Below are 15,285 nucleotides of genomic sequence, written 5' to 3'. Positions count from 1 at the left end.
TTGGCTGTCAGACAAGACAAAACCAAACTCAGGGGAGGTGTTTGCCTTTTGCCTGGTGTTCTAATGAAAATATTACTGGAGGCAATTAACAGGTGTATCTGTGGCATCATCAAGAAAGATGAGACCAGGGGCAGGGAGGTGCTCTGTTCTGCCCATCGGTGTCTGGCTCCCTGGCCCACTGAGTTGTGGGACTGGTTGGGGGAAAACTGGTGTCCACACCATGAACAGGGTAGGTGCATAGTCTGCATTCACGTAGGCTGCCTTTTCCAGCTGTCGATTAATCCAATCAGCAAAAAGCAAACACATTCATCTTCCCCCCACGGTCTTCTCTTTTCTTGGCTTATTTACCTAGTATTGGGATTCAAGGGGACATTTACATGAACTTTTGAAAACAAATATTCCGGGTCTGTCTTTTGTCCTGCTCAATCCTCACCTTGGCTCAGAAGTCTGCTGCCAAAATAAAATAAAATATTTTTTAAAATCCATGTTTGAACTGCAAGAACCAACTGGTTAATACTTAAGCAAATGTCACCTTTGACAGCGCAACTGTGGGGGAGGCTCGTGGACTGCAGGCGTTGGTCATGGGTGTCCCATCCTCACAGGTGCGTGGCTGTGCAGGACCTGCTGACCCGACTCTTCACAGTGTGGCACGCAGAGCAGGTTCAAAACAAGTATCAGGGCGTCCAGATGGCTTTCCTTGGGACAAGCCTGGATATAAAGACCTTCTGGACAAGGGCGCCTCGCCTTTCCCTGCTGCCTCCCAATTCCACACCTCTCCCCCATCCTGTGTGTTTCCCTCCCACACTACCGTGCAACTCCAGGGTAAAATGGCTGGCATTCCCTAGAAAAGCTGGCCTCCATATCTTCTGTTTCTTCTCACCCATGCAGTTAGCATGCATTTAGCATGCAGTGAGCATGAAGAGCAGTTACCTACTCTTGGCCACCGTGGGGGCATTGGCAGCACCAACTCATCGGTTTCCATGTTTCACTGGAAAAAGCATGGGCCATTAACTCAGATGAACAATCTTCAGAAAACATGCCCTGTTCCAAAGCCACACTGTTACTGTCCCTTCCCAGTCTGAAAGGGGCTTTTGTTTTTTTACATCTTTTTAAATTGCCACGTGCAGGACTTGTAAATATCCTGAGCGTTGGGTATTCATCTGGTAAACTGACCAAAGGAAATGGACAGTTTTTCTCCCACTCTTGTAACCCTTGGCACCTTGTGCCTGCCCCTGAGAGGGACTCTGGGAGCAAACATCTGCCTGGCCGAGTGCCTGCAGTGCCGGGGCAGGAGCTGAGTGAAATGCAGAGGAAGCGACCCGAAGCCGGAGCCTCACAGGTGTTCTGAGCCGGGCTGGGCCCCGAATCCCGAATGCTCATTGTTTAGAAGTTGGCAGGCTCCCAGGAGTTCCCCTGTCAGTTCTGTTCTGAAATGTCAAACATTTCCTTAGCTGGGGATGGATGGTGAGACCCCTGAGGCCTGAGCACTGTTAGGAGGGGGAAAAAAACCAAACCAATTTCTGTCTTTGACACTTGATTCGGTATGTTCAGATTGTTCCAGAGGCTATCCTGCAAGCCTAGACCCACTTTCCGTGTCAGAAAGTGGGGGGCTCTGGTCTGCCTCTGTCAAGCTCGCTGGTTATGTGGTAGTGCCTCATCTTCCAGTGACTCTTATTGCAAGTTTATAGACAAGCTGGACCAGGGACACTGCTGGTCACAGGGGCGGGTGAAGGTGCAGACAAAAGCAGGCTGGCTGAGAACTGGGCCTTGTTAAAGCCTGGGGTTCATGACAGTCTATGTTCCTGGCTGTGTGTGTCTGTTTAAAATTTTCCACCATAAAAAGTAGAGCGAGGGTGCAAAGAGAAGATGAAGAAAAGAAATCGTATCCTAGCTCTTCAGCCCCAAGAGTCTGGGCCTCTCTGCCTGGTGTCCCCTGTGTTCTGCTGGGTGTTAGGACCTCTGGGTGAGCCAAGAGTCTGGGCCTCTCTGCCTGGTGTACCCTGTGTTCTGCTGGGTGTTAGGACCTCTGGGTGAGCAGCCACGAGAAGGGGTTGAGAGCATAAGCTGAGAGCGGACCCATCTGGAGTCCCACGCAGCCTCCCAGAACCTCTGCTCCCTGGATATAGAACAGAGAGGCGAATGACTAATTGCGGAGCCGTGAGCCAGGTAACACACCCGTGTTACGGAGCCCCAAACCTGGTGATTAGCAGGGCTGAACTCTGGTGCTTTGAAAGGATACACTTCCGGGACATCTCCAGAAAGGTGCTGTAGTTGGGGTCTCACTTTGAGACACGGTTGTGGTGATAAGGTTCCTAAGTCAAGTCTCCTTGGCCCAAAGGGTCCCAAAGCTGTAGCTGGCCTGTGCCTATCACTGTTTATTCTCACCTAGAAATGGCTTCCTTGATCCACTCAGTGCGGTGTTTACTTAAGCCTGTTGAAATGACCTCTCAAAGGGCCTGTGTTTGCCTGAAAAGGCTTAAAATATAAAAGTCTTATTTATCTTTGCTGTTGAAGTTCCCTTTTCACCTTTGGACAAGTGCTGACTTTATCACATGCGGTCAACTTACTATCTAAGGTGTCAAAAAGGAAGCACACTTCCTTCTTGTGCAGGTGTGCATACATTTGTGTGTGTGCCTGAATGCGTGTGTGCACGTGTGTATGTGTGTGTGTTCCCCATCATGATGCTACTGAGGTATCAACCCAGTTTTTGTGATAGACACGTCAGCATCTTTAAAGACAACTATATTGATAATAGTTCTCATAGGCCCCACCCCTTCTGCTGAAACTGTCTGTCCCCTTCAAACCTCAAGAACCCAAGAAATTGTCTCCAGGTCCATGACATTTGTTGGTTGGTATGGACCACTTCTGAGTTTCCTATTTGACACATTTCCCAGCTTCCTCCTCCCTCTTCACCACCCATCGTGTCTTACTGTCTGCTCTTGCCCTTGCAGATACTCAGTGCGCTTCTTCATTTATTACATTTGTACGGGTGCCTCTTTGTGCCAGCTCTGTATTGGTGAAGGGGAAGGAGCAGTCTCTTCTGTAACACCTACCTTCCAGGGAGGGCACAGATGAGAGCTAGCACCTCAAAAGTGATGCTCCTAAGTCCTACCTAGAGATGTGCAGCTGTAGAAGGCACCAGTGATGGCAGGTCACCAAGGAGATCACCAGGAAGTGACCCCAGTGCGGACAGAGAACCAGCAGGCAGGTGTGGCCTGTTGGAGTGAAGGAGGCAGGTGGCTGCTACTCGAAGGAACTGGAGGAGCAGCGGAGTCCGATGATGCCCAGCCTTCTAGGCGAGAGACACAGGACCTCAGCTGGAATGACAGGCCAGCTTTGAGCACAGGCAGCCAGACTGAATTCACATTCCAAAAAGATGGCCCTCTCAGCTTTGTGGGGACCTGGCTGAGTCTGGAGCAAGGCAGGCTGAGTCTGGTATTTTACTGTTCCAGATCAGCTGGGGGCTCAAGGCCTCTTCCTGTAGTTGCATAAGACTGAAATCCATGGGTGTTTCTGCCTTGAAAACCAGTTCTCTTTCTATACTCCTTCCTACCCATTGGTTATCGTGACATTTCCATCGTTACCATGGCAGATCTACCACCGCCAATTGCAGCCTCTGGAGTCTCGCCACTGGGAGCCTGCCTGAGCTGGAGTGGCCATGCCCCCCTCTGGCTTGTCTACATATTTCCCCAAAACCAGCCCCTCTTCCCAGGTGAACTCCAGGCCTTGGAGTCCTAAGACTGTGCCCCACCATGGGCCCTGCCAGCCTGGCCTCCGGCATCATGCCCACTGTCTTTGTCTTCTCCTGATACTGCCTGGTGTAGCCCCTCCCCAACCAGGAGCAGAATTTCAGTCACAAGCTGCACTGGAAGCAGATGAAGGCAGCAGTGGGACTCTGCCCACAGGGAGCACTCAGGCTTCCAGAAGTGCTTCCCCAGATGGAAATGAATGAAAAGATAACAATCTCCTGAGCCCCCAAAATCGACAGTGTTAACACATGTGCGCATACCTGCTTACTGCAAATATGTCGATATGGTAGCTGCACAGTGCACTAGAGCCCGCCTTGAGATGCTGTGCATAGCCAAGTTCACAAGGAAGAGAGAAAGGAACTCCCTAGCTGAAAGACATGAAGACTGACGGCCAGAATCCAGTACCACAACAGGGGTTGGCCAACTCCTACAAGGGCACAAATAAATAATGTAGGCATTAGAGGCCACAGACAGCACGTCATAGCTCCCTTCACTCTTTTGGTAACCATTTAAAAATGTCCAAGTGGCCTGGGGGTGCAGCTCATGGTTGGCAGAAGCTTGCCTACTATGTACAAGACCATGGATTACAATCTCCAGGACCACACAGACCAGATGTGGTGACACACATCTGTAATGCTAATACTTGGAAGGTGGCAACAAAAAAGATCAGAAATTTGAAGTTATTCTTGGCTACAAAGTGAGTTCAAAATCAGCCTGGGACATATGAGATCCTGCTTTAAAAAATAAACTATTCTAACCATTCATAAGTTGCACAGAAATAGACCACAGCCAAAAGTGACCTATTAACATGAGGCATTATGCTTTATTGGCGCCTCAGCAGTGTTAAATTGTGTGACAAAGATGACCTTCATCTACAGCCACCATGCTTGTGACCTAAGAGGGATTCAAAAGCTGGAGCTAGGAACTTGGTGTGCACAGGAGAGTCAAATGTTGAGGCCTGGTCCTGGCCCTCCCAGGGTTCTGTCTTGCAACCAGAACCAATGACATGGCTCTCAAGGGGGCAGTGGCTGTTTATAGGCCCCCTGGAGCCCCGCCTGCTGTGTCCAGTGACCTAGAAAACCAGAGCTATGCCCACTGCCCTCTCCAGGTACTTCAAGAGTGTGACTCTTTTTTCTGGTGTGGCTCATTAAAAGAGGCATGTTCTGCTTCTCTTTTGCAGGGATGATAATGGTGATTTTATTGCTGCTCGTGGCTATTGTGGTCGTTGCAGTGTGGCCAACCAACTGATAGCAATAAAGGGACTACCCGCTGTGACACCTGCCAATGCTGAATGAAAGCCCAGCACCCTTTTGGTATACAACACCTGCTCTCAATAAATTTTCCACCGCTCTGCTCCAGGCTCTTGGTGTCCGTAGCTTCAGTAGAGGAGCAGAGATGAACGGCTCTGGAGACCTTTCTAGAGCCGCTGGCCTCGTCTCCCTTCTCTTCTTTCAGTGATTTGTTGCTAGCCAGAAATCCCTCAGGTGGTCACCGCCCACAGCTGCCAGTGGATGCCAGTCACCCTCTGTGTGCTGGGCATCCTGAGGGATATCATGTTATATGTAGTGTGTAACTTTGGAGGCCAGTTGCATAGGGGAAGTCATGAGCCCATTTGGAAATAAGTGGGTGACCGTGTGCCTGGGTGTCCAGATAGCAGAGCAGAAGTGAGACAAGAGGCATGCAGAGTGAGACAAGAGGCATGCAGAGTGAGACAAGAGGCATGCAGAAGGAATAGCCACAGGGACATGTCAAGTACAGAACAGCCACTCTGTCCGCCTGCCGTGTTTAATTGCCCACAAAGCCCAGACTCCTGGCAGTGCTAGCTGTGCTCTGAAGAGTTTCTGGACCTTCTTCATATCTGGACGTGCACCCTTTTCCATTTTGCAATGATGATAAACTCATCCTTCAACGTCGATGCCTTCCTATAACAAAATCTGGGTGTGGTGCCGCACACCTTTAATCTCAGCACTCAAAAGTCAGAGGCAGGTGGCTCCCTGAGTTTGAGGCCAATCCAGGCTTCAGAGAGAAAGAGACAGACAGACAGGCAGGCAGACAGACAAACAGACAGAGACTGTCTCAAAAAATAACAACAAAAGCCAAATTTGACACCTTTCTAAGTAGCCAAAAACCCTTCGAGACTGGACTAGGAGCAGTCAGATGGAAACGTGGTTAAAAGCAGGAGGGGGCTGCTTCTCCACTGGCTGTGACAGCCATGCAAGTCCAGAATGAGGGTTTGTATACACGCATGTCAGAGAATGAGCCAAAAGTAGAACTGACTGAAAAATATACCAGGCCCGCAGGTGGTTGGGTTCTGATCAGAAGGGTGCAGAGGCCCAGGCAGCATGCTGTCTCTCTTCTCTGTATGGAAAGCAAGATGGGCAGCTAGCCTTCATCTATCATGGTAAAAGGAGGAAGAGTTAAGACTAATGCTATAGTGCTTGCCATGGCATTGGCTTCAGTGAGGAGGAGACAGGCTGTGGTAGGGGCTCTAAGTGGAGGAGTCCTGTGACTTTCATTGGCAAAGTCTTCTCTGAACAGAGTGGGACACCAGGAAGAAAGCCTCGGTGTCACCTAGAGCAGGCCCTTTCCTGGGACCCTGAGACCAAGGAGGCCAGATGTTCTGGGAGGCCTGGGCTCCAGAAGTCTGGACACCTGCTTGACTCCGACTTACTCCAGAATGCAGGCAGGTTGGACACCTGTGGCAGAGGAAAGGGTCTCTGGGAGCTTCAGGCCAGCAGTGAAATGGTCACCTCAAGACCCCATTGCCTAAGCTCCCAGCTCGGCTGACCTACTTACTGGACCCTGTTGCACCACCAGTGAACAGGAAGTTATGGAAAACAGAGTAAGAAACATACTGCAAACAGCCCAAGGATTGCCACACTATTTACCAGCTCTGTGGCCACGGGCAGTTCCCTTTTTGTGCCAGTAGCCTTGCCTAGAAAAAGGGGACAACCATGCCCTGCCCCACCATGCCCCACAGGGCTGCTGTGAAGACTGGGTGTGCACTCAAGCAGAACAAACCACTCTAAGCCCTGGTGGCCAACAGCTCAGGGACCCGAGTACTGCTTTCCACTGTGCAGAGACTGGAATATAAGCCAGGCAGGGGCGAAGTCGTCTGCTGATTGGCCAGTGATGCTTGAGTTCCTGAAGGTCTGAAGGCCCTAGGAGCAGACTCAGCAAGATGACGGGGCCACGGTATGCCAGGAGGTGGCAAATGGCTGAGAGGGTATGAAGTGTACCGCGATGAACAGACTAGAGGGAAAGAAGAGTAGGCTTGTGTCAGGGGCATGGGATTGGGAAGAAAGGGGCTGCGCTGGACTGCAGGCCCACGCTTCCGGATACAGTGTGCCCTGGGACACATTTGTCAGGGCAGGCTGGTTGCTAATGGACCATCCAAAGGAAGAGTAAGAATCCGTAGAGCTCCATCATCCAGTCTTGTGGGAAACCCCAAATCTGTACAAAGTGTCTCTTTGGAGCCCCCCACTTTGGGGGTCCGAAGAGGCAGCATTGACAGTCTGTTTGGCTTTCTCACCTCCTCTTGACTTGCTCAGCACGAAGCCCTGGCAACTCGTGGGGCACTTTGAACCAGAGCCATGGAGGCCTGGCTCAGCCAACACTGAAAGCCCTTTTTTCAGGAAGACACTGGCCCAGGCCTGCACACAGTCGCTTCTGTTCTGACTGAATGGGCATTGCTAGCAGTGTGACCCCAGACAAGTTGCTTCACTTCTGTGCACCCATGGGCAGGGGACAGTAGAGGGGAAGCTGCCTGGGAGGTTATATCACTCGATCAGACCAGCAGTAGCCAGGCATACCCAGCTGGGTGGGGTGTGCCAGGGAATCTGCTGCCTGGAAACCCAGGTAAGATGGCTCCTAGAGAGTGGTATTTGCCAGTACGTTTTGAAAGACCTGGTTTCTCAGCTTAGAAGCGTCAGACCTGTAGGCCACGCACTATAGACTAAGTCTTGCACCACTCACAGAACAAAGAGTAGCAAGGCAGCCGGAGCACCCTCTCCTGGGGGGGGGGGGGCTCTGTCAATGCAAATAAACCTTATTAAAATAACAGCATATGAACTGTTTAACTTAACAGATTATTAATTATATGCATTTTAAGTCTGGAGACCATATAAAGAAATCCAGATACCTGGGCACAACCAGTACTTTTGTTGCATTTAAACTTTATGATTATTAATAACTACGCTGAACCTTAGCTGTCATTAGCCCCAAGATAACCGCCTCACCAGGTCTGCAATTTCTGGGCCTAGACACAGCATCCACCAGGCTTTCCCAGAACTGACATGGAAACCCCTGTATTGTTTTAGTCTGCTGCCTGCTGCCAGCAAGCCTGCTGGGGTTATGCACCTTCTCCTTGAGTGTAGATCCTTGGGGCTTTCCTACCACGGGGCTTTTGCAGAAGTCCCAGCTGGTCCTCAGCTTCAGAAGCGCTGTGTCCTGCTTGTCAGAAGTGCCAGCAGCCAGCCAAATAGCTGTGTGCCCTGTTCCCCAGGTGGTTATATGAGCAGCTTTTGTGTGGACTGTGCTGAAGTGTAGCAGATATCCCCCTACTTCTTACTTTAAAGAAAGATAAAACTAAGCTCATTCATCCTCCACTGTACCAGAGGGCTACTCAGGCTTCTTCCCAGCTACACACCAACAACAAAGGCTCTGATCTCCTTCCAGAATGCCTTGCTGTCTTGGCAAGTCTCCGAGTTGATAAAGCAATGAGTTAGGCCATCCGCGGTCGGTATTTCTCACTGGCTGCCATTCTTGTACTCCCGTGTTTCTTGGTGAAGTTCTTATTGTCTTCCTTTAGTCTGAGACCACAGGGTGTGTCTACCCTTGGTGGGCATCCCCATTACAGGGCCCTGTCCTTGGGAGATGCAAAGATGGGATGGGTGAGCCTCATCAATGCAGGGCCCTCCCTGGTAGGCCTCTGGCCTTCATACCGAACCAGCCCCCAGGTCCTGATAAAGTCTGCTCAACTTCCTTAGGTTTCCTCCACTCTTCCCACCACCTTAATCCAGTGCTTAGCAGAGACTCTGCTTGTATTCTGTTTTCTTAGCACTGGACAGATATATCAGCACCTCGTCTCCCCAGGCAAGCGAAGGTCCTAGCAGGTAAGTGAACTGTTGAGTCCGTTTTCATGCCTCTGGTCAGCAGTGTGTTCCTGTGAGCTGAGAGCCCAGCTGTGAGGGGCCGGAACACATCAGACACTGAGAGCTTTGTGGAGAGAAAAAAGCTGTATCATAAAAGTCCTTGAGAACTGAACTCTTGGCTTAACATGACCAAACTGCCAATGGTCACAGAACTCTTAGCCCCAGCCCTGAAGCCTGACACTGCAGACAAGGCTCGCTCTTCCTCAGCCTGGCCAGCCAACCAGGAATTGCTTTCTGTCCCAAACTACCACCACCAGGCATTGGCATTCAAGAAGGACCCACTTCTAGGATGGACTGGGACACCATGTGTGTCCCTGCCTGCCCTGGAACCCTACCTCAGAGCTAACTACTCAGTGGAAGTCAACCCAACAGTGTCACCCTCAAGCTGCCTATCTGCTCTACGGCAGGGGAAGGCTGCCATGCCCTCAAAGCAAAGGCACCCAGAAATCCACATTGCTGAGGGGTTGGGCCAGACCAGCAGGTGAGTCTTGTCTTCAAAATCACTGGGTGTAGAAGGGTCAGGCCCAAGGGTCATGGCAACACATCCTCCCAGGGGCTGGATTGTTGTTCAGTAAAGAAATCACAACCATTTGGAAGTTTAAACATAGCCTTTCCAAAAACCACTGAGCTCAGCTCCTGGTGGCTGTGTGGCGCTGGCATGGACCCAGAACCCACTCGGCACTAAGCCCCAGCAACAGGCTGGGGGAAAAATCTTTTTGCATGATCTCTTCAGTTTCATCAGCCTCCTGGATTTCCTCATCTCTGCTTCACATCTTGAACAGAAGAAAGAGGTATTATAAAAGTCTAGAAGGGCTTGCAGGCTCTGAATCTAGTGGGGAGGTCAAAGGCTGCCCCATCCCATGCTGCTGGTGAGAGTAGGGCAAGTCAGGAGAAACCGCTTTTTCCCTAAACCCATGTCTGGGAGTTCTGGAGAATGGGAACAGTGTGCCTCAGTGGTGACTTAGGAATTGCAATACAGACTGCCCCAGTTGGGAGCAAGAACAGCAGCCAGCAAGCCCCCAGGACTTACTAAGCAAGGCTATCCTTTTCCTGCCTTTTTTGGGTAGTTAGGGCTCTTTGTTTAAAACACACACACGATTTTGTCTTGCTGGGGTGTTCTAGGGCAAGACGCCATACTCCTTAAGTTGCTGGAAGTCTCCACCCTTCTACCTCCCCTATGCCACCACCATAGACTAGGCCACCAAGAAAGACTGGGACACAGAACGGTATACAAGAGTTTATTTAATGATATCTGAATTTAGTTCTATCATATAGGGCCCACGTTACAAGTTCATCTGGGTCCATTACAACTCTAACAACAACAAAAAAACCCTTAAAAAAAAGAAAATCCACAACTTTCTCCATGTCATTAAATATATTCATATATAATAACCATAATATATTAGTATGCATTGGAAAGAAACACTGACCCAAACAATATGTCATGGTCACAACTAAACATTTACAATTCTGAGTGAGCAGAATCGGTAACACAGAGGGAGGCCAGGGTATCCAGAGCAGGAAAGGGGAGGATGGCCACTGACGGGGTGAGGCTGGCTTAGTTTTAGGCAGGGGCAAGGCCCCACAAAGAATTTTGATACCCCTGGGGTATGGCATGGCTCTGGTCCACAAGAATGCCTGTCTGTGAACCTAATTTGCCCACTCTCTAGGCTTCTTGGATGGAGTCCTTGAAGTGTTGAGACCCTAAAGGAACCATTTTCCAAAATGGTCTTTTTTTTTTTTTTTTTTTTTTCAGTCTTGTTCCAGCTCAGGGCAATTCTAAGCCTGTACTCACTGCCTGTATAAAACTTCCGAAGCAGAGTTCTAGAAAGTTCCTAAGGCCCTCAGGCCACTCCAGCCTCCCTGGGCTTTGCCTCAGGCATCTGACCCTCCCATCTGAAGGAGCCCCATGGTCCTGCCCCGCTTTCCAGGACAAAAGGTCTGATCCAGATGTCACGGCTCACAGGGGTGTCCAGGAGCACACCATTTCCTTTACCCCATATCACTGTGTGACTGTATGTCAGCAAATGAGGCATTCTGGTGGCAGGGGCACCAGACCACCCAGTTCAAGAGTGGAAGGACAGCTGGGGAATCTCGACCGGTAAGTGACTAACCTGGTACAGCTTTCTTCAAAGACCTACGTATCACAACTCTGTTAATACACTCTCAAACGCAAAGACCTACTTCCTTTTCTGCATCCCTTCCTAACTGTACAATAGGACGTCTCCTTTCCCCTTCCCATCTCCTCCCTAGGGTGGGGTCAAGGGTGGGTGGAAGACAGTTGCTTCCCCAAGGCTGGCTCTCAGGCAGAGAGGTGGACTGGATTCTGGCTAGTTACAGAGATGGCAACGTTGACCTCATTCATAACCTGGTTCATTTGACCATTCACAACATAATCCCCCAATAGCCAGGCAATCGGGGGCAGGGCAGGATGCCTTGGTGGATGTCCAGAAAGATGTCTTGTTGCTCAGCTAGCCCCCAGCACTAGTTAAGGGGCTTCAGTGGACACCAAGGCAAGACTAGGACTCAAGGCTCATAGTTTGAAGCTGGTCAGGACAGAAGCTATGCTGATACAGAAACAGGACACCTGCTGTGCAGTGTGCTATTGTTTGCTACAGATGGCACCCAACAAACCACACTGGCTGTCTGAGCCTGGATAGTGGCCCTTGACTACCAACCTCAGGCTTGGACCAGAGAAGCCCCAGGACCCTTCCCAGGGCAGGCCTGGTCTGTGTGCACCCTGCCAGCCTCTCTGAACCCTTCCAGCCTTCCTTCCCACACTTGGAACAGCCGAGTCACCTCTCTAGGCCCTCTCTGATGGCCAACACCTGTCCTGAGCCCCAGGGCTTCCTGAGGCTATCCTCTAGGAAACGACTCCTTGTACCCCGCCACTCTCAAAGTCTCCTCGAAAGGTGGTACTGTGTCTATCTCAGACCTCTCCAGGCTCACATCCTCAGCGTTCTCTAGAGACAAGCTGCCTGTCTCCGTGCTAACCCCACCCGCTGTGCCCAGTGGGCTAACAGAGCTGGTGTGTATTTATGGTAAGGCCAGGGTCTGAGTACCAAAGCTGGTGTGACCTTGGGCACGTATACACCTTTCTCTACTGGTGAAAATGAGGACCAGAGTCCCTGTCTCGTGGATTTGTGATGAGGACAAGCCAGGAGCATCTGCATAAAGTGCCTGGCACCAAGCAGGTGCTCAGTAAATGGCAGTGGTGACGTGGGCAGAATGGGGAGATGCAGAGAGAATCATGTCACTAAGGAGCCGAGCTTCATTCCTGGCCTTTGGGGGCAGCCAAAATGGGCAGGGGAAATGAACCCAATTTCCTGACTGAGAGGGAAGCCAGGCCTCTCATCCAGTGTGCGGGGCGTGAGGCTGGAGGCCCGAGTGCAGGGAGGCAGGCAAAGGGAACGGTGAAGAAACCAGAGAAGCTTGGGGCTGCCTGCATGAGGACAGGAAGCCTCTGAGAGCAAAGAGGGCTAGGCACACAGAAGACCTGGGGACTGCCACACAGAAGGCAGTCAGAAAGGAATGGATGAGACTGCCCAGGCTAGACCAAGACAGCTGCGGGCTCCGGTGGACTTAACCTAGCCTGTTCTTTCCCTTTGGGGGCCAGCAGTGAGGGCAGCAACAGTAAGCGGTCACAGCTCCCTTAGACCCTTGCAACCTGACCTGTCCTGGCCTTGCCTACCTGCAGCTTGGACACCCAGGCACCCTGCTGAGCAGCAACCCTGTCCTGACTTAAGCAAGCTCCTTCCCCCAAGTCTGGCCCAAATGGCCTCTATAGCCGCTGGCATTCCAGGCCTGACCAGGCCCTTTCCAGCTGTTGACACTGCTGTGAGGCCTTGTGGGAGCTGATGTCATTACACAAATAGTGTCATTGCCCTAAACCCCGCTGGTGCCCCCTCCCCCTCCCCTGGAAAATGTCATAAAAGGGGCTGTTTCCAAGTTTCCAGAAAGGAAACTCTCTGGGAGGTTTTGGTTTGCAGTGCCTCCTCCCACAGGCAGCTCCAGCAAAGGCAATGACCACCCGGCTTGGGCTTCAGGGGTGTCCTTAAGCCCTAGGCCCTCTGATGGGCCAGAAGCCTGGGTCGGCCCTACTGGGTAGGGCAGGTCCCAAGAGGGGCCTCCCCTCCCTACAGATGGTGAACTCCACCCAGGAGACCAGCCCAGCAGGTGGCAGTGGAGACCCAAAGCTGGCTGATCCCAGTGCCATCTGGCCCTTTGACATAGGGACCTGTTGTCAGAGTCTGGAGTCCTGTGGGAATTCCTAGACAGCAGGTGATGGAGAAAAGAGGAGGCATGACTAGTGTCTGATGGTGGCTGGTTGCCCCTTGCCCAGGCTGCAGGCCCGAAAATTCACAGTTCTTCTCACATCCCCTTCGATAACAATCAAACACAGTGACTGTGGTCCACTGTGCCATTCTGTGCCCACCTCTCGGGCACCCAGCCCCTCCACAGCGACCCCACCTAGCCCTAGGGAAGTGCATCTCTGTTCTGGAAGGCGCACCATGAGGTAGCTATGTCTTGTCCTCATTTCTCCAGGGCCTGGCCTGTCAACACAGGGTACTTTCTGCCATGCACACAAGGGCACAGCCAGGGGTGTGAGAGTGGGGGCTGGGGCGGAGCCGCTGAGGGCCCCACCCCATGCAGACTTCGCCCTGCCCCCACCCTCCCCCCTCCCAGGAAAACCATGGTGGGCCAAGTCCAAGGCTGCCAGCCCCTGCCAGCACCGTGCCCGCGCCACCTCCGCGCTAGGCCTTCTTGCACTTGCCCTTCTTCTCCCGCTGCTGAAACTTGCGCAGCCGCCGTGCCCACGTGTCCCGCCACTGGATCACCAGGCTGCTCTTGTCTGCCACGATGCCACTCTGGTCGGGCGAGTCCTCAGCATTGCCCAGCAGCAGGTACTTCTTGAGGGGCTTGATTTTGGGGCACTTGCAGGCGATGTCTCGTGAGCGGATCCACAAGCTCTGGTCACCGCGGCGAATGCGACTTGTTCCCTGCTTGTACACGGAGATGATGTTCACCGTGAACTTCCACCAGTCCCCTGCTTTGTCCGCCTTCAGGATGTGGATCTGGACAGCTACAAGGAAGCAAGCAGGGGTGTGGGCCATGGTTGGGAAGCACAGCCAGGTGCCCAGATCCTGGGATGGGATAGGCCCTATCTGCACCACGCCTTATAAGAACCTGGAGGCAATAGTGGGACCGGAAAGTGACTGCAGAGGGCTGGCTCCGCAGCTGGCAGTAGCTGAGCTGCAGCAAAGGTGATCCCAGAACCCCAGCTGCCACTACTCCAGGAAGTGTTGTTCCTGCCTTTGTTGAAGGTGCCACCTAATATTGCCTCTTGGGACAAGTCCCATCTTGTGAGATGTTGAGGTTCACAAAGGAGACTCCGGGGAACGGGGCTAGATACCCCTAGCTTCCTGGGTAAGATCTACTTGCCTCTCCCAGGACAGATGGCCTCAATGATAGCAATGCTGACCCCTCACAGTCTGGAAAAGAGGACCACCTCACATGCCTATACCCCCAAATGCTCCTACCACTTCACCCCAAGCTTTAAGATGCACCCACAACACACTCCTAACTTCAACACAATTAGAAGAGCCCATCACGGGCTCTCCATAACCAGTAGCGAAAGAACCTGCCAGGTAGCCAGAGTCCTCAAACCCTTCCCACCAGGCTTCAGCTCCCCTGGAACCTCTCAGGTTCAGCCCTACCCCCCCACACACCCCAATTCTTCAGCCAGTATTTACCTTTCTACAGGGTTCTCAAATCAGAGTGTGCCAGACTCCCCTAGAGAGCTTCTGAAAATATTGCTGGCTCCACCCCCAGGCTTCTGATTCAACAGAACTGGGTGAAGCTCAGAGCACCCCCATTTCACTTGCTCTCCCCAGGACTGCTGATGCTATTGGTCCATAAGATTCTGAATGCCGCTACTGAAGACAACATGATGCATTCTAAAGGAGAAGGGGATGTTTACGAGGAGGAGGCTGGGAGGGAGCTCAGTCAGTGAACCATTTCTCAGACAAACACTGGGGACATGAGTTCAGAACTCGCAGGCACAGTGTGCATGCCTACAATCGCAGTGCCAGGGCAGGGGGCTGAAGGCAGGGGGGTCCTTGGGGCCTGTCATGGTCCAGGTTCAGAGAGAGACTGTCTCAGTACAAAAGGTGGAGCACGAAGGAAGACACCCAAACTCTACTGTGGTCTGCTCACATATGTACGTATACCCATGCACACACAAACACACGTGTGTACACACAGAAAAAAGATGGAGGACCTTCGTTGAAATAAGTGCAGCACCAGGTTCCATTCAAGAATTTCCTTGGCGCAGAGCTTTTGGGAGCCTTTAAGTGATGTTGTGTGTACACCTTGGCTTCCCA

General features: G+C 51.8%; 2 protein-coding genes across 2 annotated transcripts in view; one reads left to right on the top strand and one right to left on the bottom strand.

Moving 5' to 3' along the window:
- Stx8 (syntaxin 8) overlaps positions 1 to 5,104 on the top strand; it is a 245,969-nt gene extending 240,865 nt beyond the window's left edge. The window contains exon 8 of the mRNA XM_005349830.2: positions 4,930 to 5,104. Within this exon, the coding sequence (XP_005349887.1) occupies positions 4,930 to 4,997 (68 nt within the window). The 3' untranslated portion in view covers positions 4,998 to 5,104. The remainder of the gene's footprint in view (positions 1 to 4,929) is intronic.
- Positions 5,105 to 10,649: 5,545 nt separating this feature from the next.
- The window catches only part of Ntn1 (netrin 1), a 180,653-nt gene continuing 176,017 nt past the window's right edge, over positions 10,650 to 15,285 (bottom strand). The window contains exon 7 of the mRNA XM_013347425.2: positions 10,650 to 13,985. Coding sequence (XP_013202879.2) covers positions 13,657 to 13,985 — 329 coding nt within the window. The 3' untranslated portion in view covers positions 10,650 to 13,656. The remainder of the gene's footprint in view (positions 13,986 to 15,285) is intronic.

The sequence above is a fragment of the Microtus ochrogaster genome, chromosome 7 (genome assembly GCF_000317375.1).
Source record: "Microtus ochrogaster isolate Prairie Vole_2 chromosome 7, MicOch1.0, whole genome shotgun sequence".
Lineage (NCBI taxonomy): Eukaryota > Metazoa > Chordata > Mammalia > Rodentia > Cricetidae > Microtus > Microtus ochrogaster.
The sequence above is the reverse complement of the archived record's forward strand: the minus strand, read 5'-3'. Positions and strand labels throughout refer to the sequence as shown.